Raw genomic sequence first — 20,255 nt, 5'->3', positions numbered from 1 at the left:
CGGTTAATTAAAAAGAACTATAATCGCAGTCAAAGCTGAATTACAGATGGTTGGCAATTACAACAGCAACTAAGAGTAACAAGCAAGTATACAATTAGAACAATCATGATGACTTAATAAAGATGACGACAATTTGAAAATGTTGTCTCGGTTCTCGACATTTAAAGGATGTTACAATCCTAAGATTAATACCTCTGGAAGTCAACATAATTTCAGGATGTCGACAACCTGAGATAACCTATATCGGGATGTCGATATCATTTTACAGTATATCATATCCGATGGCACTTCCAAGACTCCGTACCAAGCATAATTATCAGGGTGACTCCAAGAGCGAATTGTGCGCGGTGTAACTCAGGTTATCATGCAACAGCCGTCTGATGGAAAGGAAACCAAAACTTTCCCGAAGCCACTGCAACCAAATCATGATGCAAATTTATTCAGGGGGAGAGACAGGAAACCATGACGTCACAAAGTGTTTCCATAAATTCTGTTGTAAGTACAGGAAGTGACAAATTTTTATTAAACGATTGCGTGAAAAACTCTGTAACAAGCTGTTTCTAAAAAATAATCCCTAATTGCAGAATTACAGATGATTCGAACGAACTGTTTAAAGAAATTAATATCAAGATAAGTTCAAAAAGAGCAGTATCATTCCAATGTATCGTTATTAACGTTGAAAAGGGATTTAGAGATCGCCAAGTCGGTTCTGAACAAGCGTGGATTCGCGTCCCGGCCGACCCACGTAAATGGATTGAGGAGGCAAACGAGCGAAGAACTGTGTGGCTAGTCTAGTAATATTTCACAACGCTCATGTGCTGCGTTCCCAATAGCGACAAAAGGAAGGAATTAATTTAGACTAGCCAAATTTAGACGCCGGTTCAAGTCACGTTGAATGTTCTGCTAATGGTCATGTCTGCCCCTTTGGGGGGCAGCTGATTCCCCGTAAGAATCCTCTCTGAAACCATGAAAGGAAATAAGCCTAGACACATCGATGACAAGAAGTTTAACTCTCCTTAAAGGTACTGCCGTCGATTTCACCAAACTCCTCCCAACTAAGGATTACTCTTAAGACTGATGACGAGTTAAATTTCGTGTCAGAAGACGTTAGGATGCAATTGAACCCACCCTAAGTTAGGACGGGTTAAGATAGGATCAATCTAGCGTTTCGTGAAATCAGCTGCTGGACACGTTTGGTAATCATAATATTGTCTAAGACAATGGGCCAATTCATAGAGCTGCTATAAAGCACAAACAATAGCTAAACACAACAATCATGCTTACAAGATTAAGGTTACCAGCTAAAATGTGTGTGTTAAACATATAGTCTCTGACTGGTATCCTGCTTAATTTTGCTAAGCAGAAAATCATCAAACAATATTTCCTGCGTATAAGCGGCTCTATGAAATTGGGCCAAGTAGTCTCACTTGGTGTATCCAAACAATAACATTATTCATCAATTAATAACAAACCTGTGAAACTCATTTGGTCACCGAAGATGTAAGAGAGTAAAAACACCCTGTTAAAAGTCTTTTATTATTTGAGTAAGGAATTACCTCCTCAAAAACTATGTTACTTCAGAGGGAGCCGTTTCTCACAACGTTTTATACTATCAAGAACAGCTCTCCATGGCTACTTACCAAGTAAGTTTGTTATGCTTACAATTTTTTTGAGTAATTACCAATAGTGTCCAGTACCTTTAACGAGTACCCAATTATCGTGTTTCCCTTTGGTAGCTGTCGGGGTCAAAGGCGACTATTTGTCCCCCTTTTTGAGGGGTAAGTATCGGCCCATGGGCCCACCTGTATCCCTTTCGTTTAGCAAGTTGCTCTACTTTCATTGCCCCTTACCCCCATATGAATAGTTCACCTCGACCACCCAAGTCCAACCACGTACCCCTGCATGCTCTTAATTTGCGTTTGGATTCCCTTTTGCCTGCTCCCAAGATATATTTAAAGATGCTATGTCGGATGTTTTGCCGATTTGAACCAAACATTTTTATTTTAAATTCAATAGGTATTTTGATGGGGGTCGAGGAAGTTACAAGCTTTCATTCGAGCCATTGCTCACAAAAGTCCGCCAATTATTAGTAGCAGTGAAATAAAGTGCTCAAAATTAGTTTTTGCCGAGATCCCGACAATAAAAATACCACGTGACCAGTTCTTATGTGTTTTATAAGAAACGTTTTAAATTTTTGTCATGTTTCCTGACCACTAAAAGTAAAAGTTAAACTTGTTTTCGTTAGAGCGGGTGATACTCTTTGAAATACCATTCACTCAAATTTCTTTTTTAATGTTACGGGCCAAAAATCTGACATAGCATCTTTAACTGGATCACGTCGGGACTTGCAGTCTCTATACGCATGCAGTGTTCTGACTGGAAGAAAGCCCTCCATCAAAATAAGAATAAAACAATAGTATATAAACATGTAAACCTAAAAGGTTAATTCAATCCGCTTCATGGAGGCAATTCAACGCAAGCGATTGCCTCCATGCCCCCTGATCAATGCCTTTCATGGTATCCATAAAATGCTGACAAGTATAAGTAGAAAAAATTTACAATGTCCTCATAGGGTGCCCTTTACGAAGGAGAAGTTGCCTCGGCACCCTTGGCACCAAACGAAGGCGATTGCTGCCTCCGTGCCCCCTGGTCATTGCCTTAAAAAAGTGCCCTTGAAATGCTCCTGTAGTGATTTACAATTTCCTCATAGTGTGCCCTTTACCAAGGAGAAAATGCCTTGGTGCCCTTGCCCTTTCAAAAACGAAGACCTAGAACTGAATATGAATTGTCAAGCCGTAGACTTCCAACTGAGTGGGCAACTGTACAGAACATATGAAACAAATAGGATTGAAAACAACAAATCATTTGGCTACTGTGGTTGATAACATTTAAATTTTGAAACAACCACTGGTGTTGAAATAAAAATAGTAGCCATAATGCACCATGTCTGTTTAATGGCGCAGGCAGAGATGCAGAAGCAAGCGGACCTACAATGAGTTAATAACGTAAAGATGACATTTTAAGCACACAAATAAGCTTTTAAATGAGTTTTGAAGCTGGTGACGTGTCAAAGACTTTTCGGGAGTTCGTTCCATAGGCTAGTGATGGGCCACAGTTAAAGAAGGATGGTGTTGACAGTTTAATATTCGTCAGGTTCATCCTCTTCATCCTCGTCTGCTTCAAGAGAGTCCATCCCAACCTCCTCGTAGTCCTTCTCCAGGGCAGCAAGATCCTCACGAGCCTCAGAGAACTCACCCTCCTCCATACCCTCTCCTACGTACCAGTGGACGAAGGCACGCTTGGCGTACATCAGATCAAACTTGTGATCCAGACGACCCCAGGCCTCGGCGATGGCGGTGGTGTTGCTCAGCATGCAGACGGCACGTTGCACCTTGGCTAGATCACCACCGGGCACCACGGTAGGAGGCTGGTAGTTGATGCCCACCTTGAAGCCAGTTGGACACCAGTCGACGAACTGGATGGTACGCTTGGTTTTAGTGATTGCAATTGCATCATTCACGTCTTTGGGGACGACATCACCGCGGAAGAGAAGGCAGCAGGCCATGTACTTGCCGTGACGGGGATCGCACTTCACCATCTGATTGGCCGGCTCGAAGCAGGCGCTAGTGATCTCAGCGACGGACAGCTGTTCGTGGTAGGCCTTCTCAGCAGAGATGACTGGTGCGTAGGTGGCAAGAGGGAAGTGAATACGTGGGTAGGGCACCAAGTTGGTCTGGAACTCTGTCAAGTCGACGTTGAGGGCACCATCAAAGCGAAGTGAGGCAGTGATGGAGGACACGATTTGCGCAATCAAACGGTTTAGGTTCGTGTAGCTCGGTCGCTCAATGTCGAGGTTGCGTCGACAGATGTCGTAGATGGCCTCGTTGTCGACCATGAAGGCACAGTCGGAGTGCTCAAGGGTGGTGTGAGTGGTGAGGATAGAGTTATAAGGCTCTACTACAGCTGTGGAGATCTGTGGGGCAGGGTAGATGGCAAACTCCAGCTTGGACTTCTTGCCGTAGTCGACAGAGAGACGCTCCATTAACAGGGATGTGAAGCCAGAGCCGGTACCACCACCGAAGCTGTGGAAGATGAGGAAACCCTGAAGACCGGTGCACTGATCAGACAGCTTGCGGACTCTGTCCATGACTAAGTCAATGTACTCTTTGCCGACGGTGTAGTGACCTCTGGCGTAGTTGTTTGCAGAGTCTTCCTTGCCCGTGATCAGCTGCTCAGGGTGGAAGAGCTGGCGATAAGTCCCACTACGAATTTCATCTGTGACGAGAGAAGACAGTTATTTTCAACTGTTAGTTAGATTTAAACTGAGGTTCAAAGGGGTATTTCACATTGTTTGGACTAGCCAATTTACTTGATAAGTATGATGCTACCCAGTGTCCCAAAAAGTCTCCCGTTTGTATCAAAGAATTAGACTGGTCCCCTGTCTTTATCTGCAGGTACTTGCTTTTAAGAACCAATGATTTCATATGATACAATCATTTAATTGGATAAACTTGCAGTGACGTAGCCTTTGACCTCAACATTTCACATGTCTTTTAGTATGGTTGTGGGGATTCACAGTTAAATATGACGTACATACATAACCAGTACCTTGCGGATAAGAACATGGGACCAGTCTATCAAAGAGTGAGGTTTGAAAAATATTAACTCACCGACCACCGTAGGTTCCAAATCCATGAAGACGGCACGGGGCACGTGCTTGCCGGACCCAGTCTCGGCAAAGAAGGTGTTGTAGGAGTCGTCCTCCGCACCAATAGACTTGTCACTTGGCATCTGACCATCAGGCTGGATGCCGTGCTCCAGGCAGTACAGCTCCCAGCAGGCATTGCCCATCTGGACTCCGGCCTGGCCGACATGGACTGAGATACATTCACGCTGGAAGGAGTAAAGTTTTATATAAACAACTTGTTTAACTACGAGGAGCCCAATTTAAGAACAGGCCATAATCATTGTTAAGCAAATATTAAATCCTTTTATTTTGTAACTTTCGTAGGTTTATTAAGTAACAAACCACAATCTAAACTAAGGTAATTTTAAATAATTTTGAGTTGAAAAAAGAAAGCTAGTGTATACAAGGACTCCGACCGATGCCCAATTTCATAGAGCTACTAAACGGCCGATTTTTGTGCTACTGTAGGATTTCCATTTCATAGCTTTGCAAACCATAATCACACAAAAAGGCATGCTAACTTTCCGGTAGGCCTACCCATACTGCCTGAAAATGAATGACACCATAATGCATATCCAAGGGGAACGTGCAAGATGGCCGCCTAATTTTCTTGCTAAGCTGTGAAATACGCTTACATCTTAGCATATATTTATGTTACAGTAAGCACGAAAAATTGCTTACCAAGCAACACTATGAAATTGGTCCCAAGGATGGATGAACAGACGAATTATCCCAGTCATGCATGCCAAATACTTGATAAAAAATACTAACAATAGACTTCAATAGACCCTTGCTCTCTCACAAAAAGCAAATGACTAAATAAATTATGACGAGTGCCAAGAAGCAAAGCCATAAAAATTACATGTACTTCTCTTTATCTGCCGATCGTAATGGGAATCCTCCATTATTCCTAACATTTATAATTGATCAAAACTGAGCAAACAAAACAATCACGGCGCTGGGACGTTAATGGACGGGATACTTCACTTTAACGTTCTTCGGAAAGGATAAAAATGATTATAATTGAAGGTTACTCTGAAAGGCTGTGTACACATCAGCCACGTAGCAGTCTGTAGTCATCTTTATCGTAGATGTTAAAGACACTGGACACTATTGGTAATTGTCAAAGACCAGTCTTCTCACTTGGTATATTCCAACATTATGCACAAAATAATCTGTGATAATTTGAACTGCATTTAATGGTGGTCGAAGTTACGATATAATAATAGAAGAAAAAAATATCGTTGTCCTATATTGTGTGCTTTTAGATGCTTGATTTCGGGACCTCAAAATCAAATTCTGAGGTCTCGAAATCAAATTCGTGGAAAATTACTTCTTTCTCGAAAACTACGTGTACTTCATAGGAAGCCGTTTCTCACAATGTTTTATGTTATCAACAGCTCTTCATTGCTCGTTACCTAGTAAGTTTTTATGCTAATTATTATATTCAGAATAAGCACCAACTTTATTAAAAACAGATTATTCATACAGTGTTATCGCAAACCTCTTTCTACTATAATAATAATCATAACTGATAATAATTTTGTAACCTTGATGTGTACGTCCGACTCGAATGGAATAATATAATCAAATTAAAATGAGAGTGGAGGGAATTGAAACTGAACGTTTGGCCGGGAACGGTGTTCAAGGTTGCGACGATGTTATTGTTTCGTGGAAACGGAAGGACCGAGAAATATTAAATGAAAATAAACACAAATGTAGAGCTTATTGAAACGAAGTCTACAAATTTGAAAAGAATAAAACCTTAAACTCAGGTCAAAGAAACCCTGAGGAAGGAATTGTACCGATGGTCGAGTTTTGGAGAATGCAGAAAATAATTAAAACAGTTTTGTCTCTTGTGGCACATCAAGTATTGGCGACGTTTCTTAAGATTTTAATTTTTTACACCGTTGAATTATTCTTTCTATTATTGCAGAAGAAAAAAAAAAAAACGCCAACAAATGTTCCTTTGCGAAAAAAAAACCGCAAAGAAAAGTTCCATCGCCTAAAAAACAAACAAAAAACATTCGTTTAAACTTAATTACGATGTAAATGTACAGGTTAAATATTTTGATTGTTTATGTATGTATTTTATTTTTTATTTGTTCACTTTTGGGAAGGAGTGGAAGGAGTTTGTAGGGAAGGACTTCTCCAAACACTATTCCTCTTTCGAATGTTACAATTACTTATTCATTTCCCAAGATAAGACGAATCATAAACCCTTCTTGCCATCCGTCAGTAAAAGAGAACATCAATTTTATAAATCATCCGCCGAGGTATAATCGTGACTGAGAGTTAAATGTCAAGGTGAAATTGACATAAATAACTCCTTTCTCATGTCTTACAATTCCCCTTGACTCATGAAGCTCTTTGTCAATTCAGAAAGAGATCTAGAATACCATCACGTTCGTCTTCAAGGTGCGTGGGGCAACGATGAAGAAACATTAACAATCCAAAATCGATTTGCAAAGAAATGATTTGCAAATTAAGATTCTGCGTGTGGTGGGCTCCCTAGATTTGAGTGCATTAATATTGTAGATTTCCTTGTATACTCTGGTAATGTTTCGGTATTAACTTACCATTTATATTGTTTTGCAAAGTGAACCTTAACCACAGATATTATCCACACAATAAGTCATTAATTTATATAGCGCAAATTCCAATATAATTTTTTTTTTTTAAATGTGCTGAATAATAAAATGTATAAAACAATTCAAGAAAGTACTCTATAAAAATCTACACATACGCACTGTTTACACACATGATAAAATGAATATGGACTACAAGTATGCTTAAAGATTTATTTTGTATACATCTTCCAGGAAAGGTTCGATTTAATCCAGCAATCATTTTGCAAAGTGAGCTCCATCCCCAGCTCACTGATGATTTCCCAACAACCATCAAAGAAAACCCTTATTATTTCCTTCTCACTGTAAAATCCTTTCATACTGTAGGTAAATGGAGCAACAATAAAGAAGCTTAGACAACTCGTATTGATTTCAAAAGATTAATTGATTCAGTCGATGCGGAGGATCGGATGATGGCCCTCCAAACACGTTGGTCCTCCATTGCTGTACGCAGCTCTTCCCGACGAAAAAGAAATCATTTCATAAGAAATGATGAGAAAATAAAACAAATTGAAGTGCGGACTCTACAGAAAAACAACAACGCCACAAACATCAACAAAACTTCTCACCAGATTATTAATTAATTGTGCAAAGTGAGCCCCAAACTGCTTCGTGGTTTTCTTTAAAATCAACATCTCAAAGAAATTAAACCCTTGTTGAAACTTAAAATATAACTTGTTTTTATTTTTTATTCACAGGCTACATCAGTCCTCCTCATCACATTATTTTTTATAAAAATGATTTACTCCAAACAATAATTTTTATTGTCTAACTTTTCACTTAAAAGAAAACAAAATACAGATGAAACCGCTTACCATAATTGCCGAGAAAGAAAATCCTTTATCCAGTAAAGACAAATCGATGTGAGAATATTTTGCAGCGAGCTTTCTTCAATCCCCGTGATTCAAGTCGGAGGTGAAAAGATAAAATGAGGCAGGACTCCTTCTTACAAGACTGCTTGGTAAAACCCTCCCTGCATCCAACGATGCGTTGTCATGGCAACAGGGAGTCCGTATAACAGTAGCCGCCAACAAAACTGCGGGACTAATTGCAATTTGTGTTTTACGCTTGGGTTGAATTTCTGGAAGCCGAGTGGATGTTCCAATCAGGATGAGCTTGTGGGACGGGGCGGGGTCAATGCCATTGTTTCTTACCTTTAAAGGGACTGGACGCTATTTGCAGTTACTCAAAATAACCTACTTGGTAACGAGCAATGGAGAGCTGTTGATAGTATAAAATATTGTGGAGAAACGGCTCCCTCTGAAGTAACGTAGCCTTTGAAGAAGACTTCAGCTGAAGCCTTTTTATTATTCATGAAAGCACACAAAATAATGCAACAATGGTGTTTTTCTGTCATTACTCTCTTGCAAATGCGATGACCAAAATTGAGCCCAAATTTTCAAAGACTTATTATTTTATGCATTATGTTGGGACACACCAAGTGAAAAAAACTGCCCTTTGACAATTTCCAAAGGTTGTCAGTGCCTTTAATTGTTGAGAAATCTCATTATCTCAGCTTGCTCATTTAAAATGTCCTTGTGCGAGGAAAGTAGGGCTTCCTCATTGAGCAGTTGAGAAGGCTAACGATTGTTAAGACGGACAGAGAAAAACTGGGGCGACTTATTCCTTGTGGATGTTAGAGTAGAAACCTGACATTCTGTCCCTCATATTGTGAGAAATTAACATGGGCCGAAGGAGGATATTTCAATAGAGGGCGCTATCAGTCCGCAGCAGGAGGGGGAGGGGCGGCATCTATACCTGTTATCTACAAAGACACCCTCAGTGGTTCCATATATCGTTGCAGCAACGGCCAAAACCACAGCTTATTATTGTTCGCTGTGTTTGTACGGACCAAAACCAAAACTTGCTCCCAAAAGAAAAACAGTAATCATCTCTTGTGTTCATTTTAAAAGATTTGCCACTGTCCCAGGGATAAAATAATGTCCGCTGAGGGCGCTATCAGAAGTAGTCTGTAAACAGTTCGCCGAATAAAGGGGAGGGGAGGGGCGGACTATCCGAGGGGGGTGGCAAAATCTCTTTCTACACCACTAAACGACGTTATAAACAAGTGAAACAATGTTGGTGGATACAAATGAATATTGTTGATTTGTTGAGCGCCCTATCATTGACATCAGGACTTCAAATAGCTTATTAGTGGCTCGAGTAAAAAGACTACGAAGAGCTCACTGTAACGGTGACCCAAACTCAATTTCCCTTCACTGCCTTTTCCAAAACATACACACAATTTATGAATAATATAATAAAACATGCAAGACTCCCGGATGCCATTTTGTATAGCTCCCAGAGCTTGGCCATTTTTACGACTTTTTTTTTTTTTTTATGAGCGGTTTCCATGGCAACTCATCATCTGATAATGAGCTGATGACAAATCAACCCGCATGTGATTAATGGCTCGACCAGAATAGACATAATTATTCTGGGACCGTCGACAATGTTTTATTACAACAATAATTCGTCTATTTTTTACAAATTTTGTAACCATGACGATACAGCTGTGTGAATGCATTAGAACCCCTCCCAAGTAATATAAAGCCCCTTTCACACGACGGAAAGAAACCATCATTCCTGGTGAAATGTTCTCAATGTGTGTGAAATAATGACAAATAGTGAGCTTCGTGCGTAGAAAGAATTTTTTTCTTACAGATGTTCTACTTTCCTTGCAAAATTTCTTAAGCATCGTAAACACGTTGAAGTTGGTACCGACCTACGACGGAGACTTACGCTAGCGGAATTAATACACCTCCCCTTGGGTGTAAGGCTCCTAAGTTTATGGGTGCGTTCGTTTAGCTTCCCCGGGTCGACCCCGATGTGTGGCGGTTTTTTTTTCCAGGACGAACGTGTGCAGATAATTACCCACGTTCGTCCTGGGAAAAAAAACTCCCACACACCGGGGTCGACCCAGGGAAGCTAAACGAACGCACCCTAAGATGACAGGGTAGCTGGTGACAATAGTCTGTAATACCAAAACTCGAGAAACAATCCAGCGAGAAAAAAACCTACAGACATTACGGTCGTGATGAAACAAAGACACATTGACACAGGGAACCGCACACTTTCCAATACTTTGCATCCCTGCGGAGACAACTTTTGTTCTTTCTATTGTCCCTGTACTGTAGATCTCCCCATAGACTTTGTACACAAAATGCCTTGTGGAGCACCCTGGGCCCAATTTCATAGAGCTGCTAAGCACACAAATTTGCTTAGCATAAAAGTTTTGCCTTGATAAAGACAGGATTACCAACCAAATTTCAATCGGATTTTCAGGATAAGGAAACAACAGATGAATACCAGTAACAAGCAATATGCAACATATGGACATTTGGTTGGTAGTCCTGTTTTTTATTAAGAAAGACATTTCATGCTAAGCAAATTTCCGTGCTTAGCAGCTCTGTGAAATTGGGCCCAGGTCTTTAGAATTTCCCTATGGAGTCCCTTTTTCCCCCTTTTCTGTTTTGTCCTTTGGTCTCCAGGGCCCAATTTCATAGAGCTGCTTAAGCACAAAATTTTGCTTAAGCAACAAATTCATTGCTTAGTAAAATCAGATTACCGGCCAAGACTCCACTCAATTGTTATGCTAAGTAAACAACAGCTAAATACTAGTCATAAGCAATGTATATGGCATGCAATTTTGGCCAGTAACATGTGTAAAATAAGCGAGCTATTTTCGTGCTTAAGCAAATTTTTTGCTTAAGCAGCTCTATGAAATTGGCCCCAGAAGGTAGTGAACATGAAATCCCTAGTACACACAGGCATACTGCTCGTTTTGTAGACAAGCATGTTATTTCGCTCAAAAAAGTAGGGGGACGGGGGGGGGGGAATTATTTTAAGACGTCACCCAAGTGTTATTTGCCATGAGTTCTTTATTGTGATTTCCGGAACACATAAACACAACTGATTGAGGTAGTTGTGTGACAGAATGTGTGCCAATAATATAGCGTGAATACACTGACTGACTGGCTTGATAGAGGGCCAGGGTCCAAGTTCATAGAAGTGCTTAGCCGAAAATTCTGCTTAGCAAACTCCTCTGATGAGCAAGAAATGAGATGGGTAGCAGTCACAGCAATGGTGAATGTACGGTATTTTGGCTGGTAACTTAATTTTGCTAAGCAATATTTTTCTGTGTAATTAAGCAAGTTTCTTTGCTTACATGCTTTATGACAGTGGTCCCATCATTAACACCACTTAAGCACTGAGGTCACTTGAGCGCCATATTGCTTCTCGGAATTCAAAGTATTGATGTTCTAATAATATTGTCTACTGCTTATCAATGTTTGTGTTTTCGTTGCTTTTATTTCATCCTTTCACTGTAATTGTTGTTTAGACAACTTCTTTGTTCATTTTGTGTAGTTTTGATCGAATAAATACAAAATAAACAGACGAAAAATTAAAGTGAAAAAAGACGAACTGAGAATTAATTCCAAGTCAACATGAAGGATGTTCACCAATGTTTCCACTCAGGGGCTGAGATGTGGCTACAAGGCACTGGACACTATTGGTAATTGTCAAAGACCAGTCTTCTCACTTGGTGTATCTCAGCATAATATGCACAAAATAACAAACCTGTGAAAATGTGAACTCAATTGGTCGTCGAAGTTGCGAGATAATAGTGGAAGAAATTACACCATTGTCAGAAGTTGTGTGCTTTCAGATGCTTGATTTCGGTACCTCAAAATCTATTTCTGAGGTCTCGAAATCGAATTCAAATATTTTAGTGGAAAATGACTTCTTTCTCGAAAACTAAATTACTTTAGAGGGAGCCGTTTCTCACATTTTTTTTTTCACTATCGACAGCTCTCCATTGCTTGTTACCAAGTAAGGTTTTATGCTTACAATCATTTTGAGTAATTACCAATAGTGTCCAGCCGTCGATTTCACAAAGAGTTAGGACTAGTCCTATACTTAGGACTAGTCCTAGGAGATATACAAATTGCATGAATAGTCCTCAGTAAGGACGAGTAACTGGTCCTAACTCGAGATAAGACTAGTCCTATAACTCGTTTTGAAATCCACACCAGGGCCTTTAAATATTGGAGTGAAGCATGGAACACATGTTGTGAAGATATTTATTAGTGACTCTGTTACCATGTGCACTATGTTTGAGTTTGTGATCCAATGTACTTGAGTTTAAATGTTTGGGTTGATGCTTGGGTTGAATCTGTGCCACGTCTAATATTCTTCAGCATCTTCCTCTTCTCCCTCAGCGGAGTCGACCCCGACCTCTTCGTAGTCCTTCTCCAGGGCAGCCAGATCCTCACGAGCCTCAGAGAACTCACCCTCCTCCATACCCTCTCCTACGTACCAGTGGACGAAGGCACGCTTGGCGTACATCAGATCAAACTTGTGATCCAGACGAGCCCAAGCTTCAGCGATGGCGGTGGTGTTGCTCAGCATGCAGACGGCACGCTGCACCTTGGCCAGATCGCCACCTGGCACCACGGTAGGTGGCTGGTAGTTGATGCCCACCTTGAAGCCAGTTGGACACCAGTCGACGAACTGGATGGAGCGTTTGGTCTTGATGGTTGCGATGGCAGCGTTGACATCCTTGGGGACGACATCACCGCGGAAGAGAAGGCAGCAGGCCATGTACTTGCCGTGACGGGGATCGCACTTCACCATCTGGTTGGCCGGCTCGAAGCAGGCATTGGTGATCTCTGCTACACTCAGCTGCTCATGGTAGGCCTTCTCAGCAGAGATGACTGGTGCGTAGGTGGCAAGAGGGAAGTGAATACGTGGGTAGGGCACCAAGTTGGTCTGGAACTCTGTCAAGTCGACGTTGAGGGCACCATCAAAGCGAAGTGAGGCAGTGATGGAGGACACAATTTGCGCGATCAGACGGTTAAGGTTGGTGTATGTTGGCCTTTCAATGTCGAGGTTGCGACGACAGATGTCATAGATGGCCTCGTTGTCGACCATGAAGGCACAGTCGGAGTGCTCAAGGGTGGTGTGAGTGGTGAGAATGGAGTTGTAAGGCTCTACTACAGCTGTGGAGATCTGAGGGGCGGGGTAGACAGCAAACTCTAGCTTGGACTTCTTGCCGTAGTCGACGGAGAGACGCTCCATCAACAGAGATGTGAAGCCAGAGCCGGTACCACCACCGAAGCTGTGGAAGATGAGGAAACCCTGAAGACCGGTGCACTGGTCAGCGAGCTTTCGTAGTCTGTCTAGGACAAGGTCTATGTGCTCCTTGCCGACGGTGTAGTGACCTCTGGCGTAGTTGTTGGCGGCATCCTCTTTGCCTGTGATCAGCTGCTCAGGGTGGAAGAGCTGTCGGTAGGTTCCTCTTCGTACCTCATCTGTTTGAACATAACAAAGAAAATACTGCCATCAACCTGAATTCACTGGTAACATTATTACTTAATAGAAAAACATTGTTTGCTTTACTGTTTATTATTTTAACCAAGCTTACCAACAACAGTGGGCTCCAAGTCAACGAAGACGGCACGGGGGACGTGCTTGCCAGCCCCGGTCTCGGCAAAGAAGGTGTTGAAGGAGTCATCTCCACCTCCGAGGGTTTTATCGCTGGGCATCTGACCATCAGGCTGGATTCCGTGCTCAAGGCAGTACAACTCCCAGCAGGCATTACCCATCTGGACTCCGGCCTGGCCGACATGGACTGAGATACATTCACGCTGGGAAAAACATGAAATAATTACATTATTACTCAATGAAGGAATTGAAACAATTCGTAGCCCATCTGTTGTTCGCGAAGATGGGTCAAGAAGGCGCTTAAAAATGTGTTCGTTCTGAAATACGATTTGCTGGGCATTTTAGTAGGAGCAATGAGTCTGCATCAAAACTCATTCACTTGGCACCAAAACATGGACGCAGGAAATTGGTAGACCAAATTGACCCACGTTGGGTGCGTTCGTTTAGCTTCCCTGGGTCGACCCCGGTCTGCCCCCGGTGCGTTCGAATAGCTTTGACGTCATTCCAGGGGCTCACCCGGGTCAGCCCCAAGTGCCCTGCTAGTGGAGTGGGTCACTTGGGGGTGATCCGAGGTGCATCCCGTTACCACGCGAGGGCGAGTGTAATCGTTCGATTAGCTCCTGTCAGGGGCTCGCCCGAGTGAGCACTGCGGGGTAGACCCAGGGAAGCTAATCGAACGCACCCATAAAATATATTATATGTTTGAAGAAAGACACCAGACTGGAGACAGCATAGCCATGGACAACAATACAGTTTGGGGACACCACCCGAAATCAACTAAACTAAACTTCTAAAATGAATATGTTTGGAAAAATGTTTTCAAGGTAGATTAAATATTGGTTCATGCAATCCATCGAAATAGTCAGGCTTTGTTTTTACTTCGTTAACGGAAACGGTACGATAATATTTTGTGTGGTTTTACAAAATGGCCGATCTATGTAGATAACGAAGCAAACAGAAAACCACACAATTTCAAGAGATATTTGTGTGAGTCATAGTATTCTATTTTTAAAACAGCTTTCCAACCATATTCATTTCATTAAAGACCAGTCTTCTCACTTGGTGTATCTCAACATATGCATTAAATAACAAACCTGTGAAAATTTGAGCTCAATCGGTTGTAGAAGTTGCGAGATAACAATGAAAGAAAAAACACCCTTGTCACTCGAAGTTGTGTGCTTTCTGATGCTTGATTTCGAGACCTCAACCTCTAAACTTAAGGTCTCGAAATCAAATTCGTGGAAAACTACTTCTTTCTCGAAAACTACTTCACTTCAAAGAGAGCTGTTTCTCACAATGTTTTATACTATCACCCTCTCCCCATTACTGGTAATAAAGGAAGGTTTTGTGATGATAATTATTTTGAGTAATTACCAATAGTGTCCACTGCCTTTAATCATAACAAATCAACAACATATTATTTATGAAAAACAGAATGAGAATAGCCCTGCAAAGCACCAGCAGTGAAAACATCTTACAGAAAAGAAAATCAGAGTAGGGGATTTTGTTTTCACCATAAGGTGAAGAACAAAATACATGTTAAATATAATTTATTCGCAGATTATTTGTTTCTGCAGCCTCAACAAAAACACTAGGTTTCTATTCCTTTCACAGCATTGAGATAAATACAATGCATTTCACTTCAGTTTCCTCGTGTCAGACAGACACAATGACTTCCTGGTTAGCTTATTAAAACACCCTTAAAGGTATTGACACCTTTGGAATTGTCAAAGACCAGGGCCCAATTTCATAGAGCTGCTAAGCACAAAAATTTGCTTAGCATGAAATTTCTTTCTTGATAATAACAGGATTACCAACAAAATTTCCATTTGTTGCATATTTCTTGTTACTGTTATTCAGCTGTTGTTTGCTTATCTTGAAAATCACGTGGAAATTTGGTTGACAATCCTGTAAAATTATTAGGGAAGGAATTTCACACTAAGCAAATTGTTGTGCTTAGCAGCTCTATGAAGTTGGGCCCAGTATTCTCACTTGGTGTATCGCAACATAACAAATGTTGTGAACTTTTTGACTCAGTTGGTCATCGAGGTTGCAAGAGAATAATGTAAGAAAAACACCCTTGTGGCACAAATGTGTGCTTTCAGAGATGCCTGAAATGAAAGGCTTCAGGCTTGAATTATTTTAATATTTGAGTGAGAAATTACCATTTCCTCAAAAACTACGTTACTTCAGAGGGAGCAGTTTCTCACAATGTGTAATATTATACCATCAACAGCTCCCCATTGCTCGTTACCAAGCACGTTTTTATGGTAACAATTATTTCGAGTAATTACCAATAGTGTCCACTGCCTTTAAGTTTCATCATATCGTTATTGTAAAGTGTTTCCCTACATTATGATAATAATAATTACATTTCCTTATCCTGGTTCAGAAAGTTGGCTGCGTCTTCGCAACCTCACGTGGTGCTTATCAACCACGCCACTCTCTTACAGGTTTCGCTTCCTTTGTTGCAAAGAAAACCCCAACCCAAAATGCCTTAATAATGTGTCAAACGTCGAGGAAATTTCGGTCCCTAATTTTATTTACATTACTAGAAACTCCATTCAGTGGGGGTCGGCGCTATGAAAAGCAATCACAAAAGATGGCAAAACAATTGTCCCCACTATATATTGACGAAGCAGCTGGAGTTTTACGTAAACAAAAACAATAATTCCATTTCACATGGCCTTGAGCGGGTGCGCTCCAACCCCTGAAGCTATTATATTTTTATGATAATTTTTTCGTCAGTTGGAGCGTAAGTTATTTGTTTCCGGTAGAGTATGGTTAGACTTGATGACAAGTCGTTAGCGCCGCCTGTTACAAACACACATTCTGCCGTTCATGCAACAGTCACAGTGCGATTATACATTCATGCAACGGTCGTAGGTAGCACGTGGCAAGCGTGACCGTCAGCTCTAACGACTAACTTACTCAGTCACTTACTGGGATCGAGGGTGTGTGTAGCGTCCCCGTAAGTACATCGCTTAGCAATTACCGACTTGATTTCAAGACTAGAGTATAGTCGGCGATCAAACACATATGGGTCTTCTGATCAAAGGGTTATATGTTATCATCGGATTGTGCAGTTTAATTGGACTTTTAAAAGGCGTTTGTTATTAAATGAACTTGGTTGAAAAGATGTTTTTATTTTACTGTGTAGCACAGTCCACTATTTTGAGCCAATAATTGTATTCCACAAAAAGGCGGAGTTAGGGAGGGAAGGTGGGGGGGGCACTGCAGACGAAATATTTTTGCAATGTTTACTACAATTACCATTTTTAACAAGTAGGCCCCTATGGTATTCTTTCGGATGCAAATGACTTTTCGGGGTGATTTACAAAATTCTGGGCCATAATCTTTAATAATTCAAACCACCACGCATTACAAATTGTTAGTCAGGCATGACTCATAGTAAAACGACACTGAGAGAGTATATAAGCAGATCAACCTGTTTTCAAAATGTCAAAGAAAAGGTTGTTTAATTTGTCAACCTTCTTATTTTGTTTCCCTGAAAGGTTTTGGTAGGGCCTACCCTGCCTTAATCTGAACACAATATTTTTGATGAAGACCATACACAAATAAACCTTTTGATCTTTGCTTTTAGATTAAAATTGACGGTAACCAAAAACTCTCTTATGATACATGCATCGAATACTATCAAAAATATGTATTATTGTGATAAACTTGGTCTTATCTCATGATGTGCATCAAAAGGCCACACTATATCTTCACCCCTACTATACACACAATGTAAAACACCAACAGAAAAATCAGTTTGGCCAAAAACACAACAATTTGTTTTGCAAAGGAAGCTGGCATGGAATTTGACTTCAGGCAGTGCAGACTAAACTTGACATTTCTGAGTCCGTGTGCAAATTTCACTGGCACACGCAGCAGGCATTATACTTAGCAATTTGTACATGTGTCTCTTAAAGACACTGGACACCTTCGGTAGTTGTCTTCTCACTTGCTGTATCTCAACATATATGCATAAAATAACAAACCTGTGAAAATTTAACCTCAATTAGTCGTCGAAATTGCGAGATAACTATGAAAAAAGAAAAACACCCTTGTCACGCGAAGTTGTGTGCTTTCAGATGCTTGATTTCAAAACCTCAAAATCTAATTCCGGGGTCTCGAAATCAAAATGCGTGGAAAATTACTCCTTTCTCAAAAACTACGTGTAGCCGTTTCTCACGATGTTTTCTACTACCAACAGCTCCCCGTTACTCGTTACCGAACAAGGTTTTATGCTAATAATTATTCTGAGTATAAATGTCCATGCCTTTAAAATTATTTTGAATTATTACCAATATTGTCCCGTGCCTTTAATAGGCCTGAAGCATACGGCTCAACTAATAACACAGGGAGTGGCATGCATAATGCACATCGTATAGACATGTACTGTACATATACATGTACATAATGTATGGCAATGGCGTGACTATACACTCAACATAATACATGACTTCTCAGTGTATGACTCAACGTATGGTTGCTGGTACATGCGGATGTACATGTGGTACATGTACATGACACGCCATGCCATGTATGCTCCACGCCATGACGACATTGGAGAAGAATTGCTACGCGACCGACATCTTCCCGTGCTATCTTACAGTCTGACATTTCACGATAGCAGTATCCTTACATATCATTATTTAAAGGCGCTGGACACTGTTGGTAATTACTCGAAATAAGTGTTAAGCATGGTATTAACGAGCAATGGAGAGCTGTTGATAGTATAAAACATTGTGAGAAACGGCTCCCTCTGAAGTAACGTAGTTTTTGAGAAAGAGGTCACTTCTCACTCAAATAATAAAAAACTTCAGGCCTGAAGTTTTTTTTAGACACATGAAAATGTGCAATAAGGGTGTGTTTTTTTCTTTCATTATTCTCTTGCAACTTCGAAGACCAATTGAGTCAAGATTTTCACAGGTTTGTACTTAATGCGTTATTTGTTAAGTGAAAGTACTGGTCTTTGACAATTACCAAACGTGTCATGTGCCTTTAAAGATCATGCAAGTCCAACAAAACATATACACAGATTGAAGATAAAATTCGGGAAATGACGTCGTATTGTAACATTTTAGCGGGATAGTATTAGGGAAGGATGGGTGAAAATTTCAGACCACGCCTGGCCGCAGTGATGCCTGTAGGTGACCATGTACTGAATTCATAATCTTAATACAACGTGAAATATTCTAGAATTCGAGTTGATCCCTTCGTGAAAAAATATTCCATCAATTCCACCGAAAAAAATAAGCATCAAGAAATATTAATTGTGAGTAAAGATGTCTACTCACCATGATGCTTGGTTGTGTGGGAGATCAAGTAAGAATCCTTGAGAAAATGTTCAAGATTTCTGTATAATGCGGCAATTTCCTCACTTCGATTTCAACACGATGTAGCTTCGATGCAGCTCTGTCGTGCAATAATAATGTTATGTGCAAGCCGCGCCTTATAATGACATACCCAACCATCAATAACATGTTCTGATTGGCTGAGAACGGTTGCTCACGGCAACCGTTGAAAATTTGGTTCTGGGTTATTGTGTTGTGGGATTGTCCCGCCAAATTGTGATCCTTTGTGGACTGTTGTGATACTGTTGTGTCAATGACCTTGACTGAGTTTATGTACGGGGAATTTTACCAACTAATGACAGATCCCTGGCCCATTTATATACAATCCGATTGTGAAATAACATTCATAAATACCTCAGACAGTTTCGCTATTTCTATTGGCGGAGAGCGCGTCACGTGGGGGTGTTTAAACCTTTGATAATGACCAGTGTTTATGACCGGTTGTGAGCGGGACAGTTTCTTCATTCCTATTGGTCGAGAGCAACGGCTGGAACAGTTAATTTTGTGCCACATCACGCGATACGCGCGACGCGCACAGCAATCTCCTTATAAGGAGTTGTTTACCCGAGGGCCTTACCATTTCATAGCAGAAGGGGTGTTGTGTTGAAAGAAATCATTGAACAATTATAATTTTTGCATTTATTTTACTTTTTGACCAAAAGTGTTGATGTTTTTTGACCGAAAAGGTATTTATGAATTGGAATCAAAGTGTGTTGAATCGGTTTTCAACTAGTGTTTTAAACCCGCCGAGTCTGGTTCTTGATATATTACCTCGACTTCGTCTCGGTAAAATTATAAAGAACCAGCCGCCGATTTCACAAAACTCTTCCTAACTTAAGATTTATCTTAGGACTTAGGACGAGTCCCAACCCTGCACCGTAGCATGCAGACCTTAAGATTAATCCTAAGTTAGGAAGAGTTACTCGTCCTAACTCGAGATAAGACTAGTCCTAACTCTTTGTGAAATCGGCTGCAGGCCTCGTTGGGATTAAACCACTAGTTGAAAACCTCGTCACCACACATTGATTCCCTTAATTATTATATTTTTTTTAAGTCAATAAATAGAAAATGCTTACAATAATAAATGTTTAGTTTTAAAATAACTATTACCAGATCTAACTATCGTTAGTG

At 40.7% G+C, this 20,255-nt stretch overlaps 2 protein-coding genes across 2 annotated transcripts; both read right to left on the bottom strand.

The window, feature by feature from the left end:
* Window positions 1-538: 538 nt before the first annotated feature.
* Window positions 539-8,220, bottom strand: LOC139947204 (tubulin alpha-1D chain-like). The gene is made up of 3 exons (XM_071945074.1): window positions 8,130-8,220; window positions 4,671-4,893; window positions 539-4,275 (listed from the first exon to the last, which is right to left on the bottom strand). Exons 1-3 carry the CDS (start codon window positions 8,130-8,132, stop codon window positions 3,140-3,142), a joined length of 1,362 nt encoding a protein of 453 aa, XP_071801175.1. The 5' UTR covers window positions 8,133-8,220; the 3' UTR covers window positions 539-3,139.
* A 2,957-nt stretch (window positions 8,221-11,177) lies between these two features.
* Window positions 11,178-19,204, bottom strand: LOC139946741 (tubulin alpha-1B chain-like). The gene is made up of 3 exons (XM_071944407.1): window positions 19,068-19,204; window positions 13,742-13,964; window positions 11,178-13,628 (listed from the first exon to the last, which is right to left on the bottom strand). Exons 1-3 carry the CDS (start codon window positions 19,068-19,070, stop codon window positions 12,502-12,504), a joined length of 1,353 nt encoding a protein of 450 aa, XP_071800508.1. The 5' UTR covers window positions 19,071-19,204; the 3' UTR covers window positions 11,178-12,501.
* Between the last annotated feature and the right edge of the window lie 1,051 nt (window positions 19,205-20,255).

Source organism: Asterias amurensis, chromosome 14, assembly GCF_032118995.1.
Source record: "Asterias amurensis chromosome 14, ASM3211899v1".
NCBI classification, from domain to species: Eukaryota; Metazoa; Echinodermata; class Asteroidea; order Forcipulatida; family Asteriidae; genus Asterias; species Asterias amurensis.
The sequence above is the reverse complement of the archived record's forward strand: the minus strand, read 5'-3'. Positions and strand labels throughout refer to the sequence as shown.

Coding starts and splice junctions, on each gene's coding strand:
- LOC139947204 (XM_071945074.1), bottom strand. Junction 4,276..4,670: donor TTTGGAACCTACGGTGGTCG/GTGAGTTAATAT, acceptor CTCTCGTCACAG/ATGAAATTCGTAGTGGGACT.
- LOC139946741 (XM_071944407.1), bottom strand. Junction 13,629..13,741: donor CTTGGAGCCCACTGTTGTTG/GTAAGCTTGGTT, acceptor ATGTTCAAACAG/ATGAGGTACGAAGAGGAACC.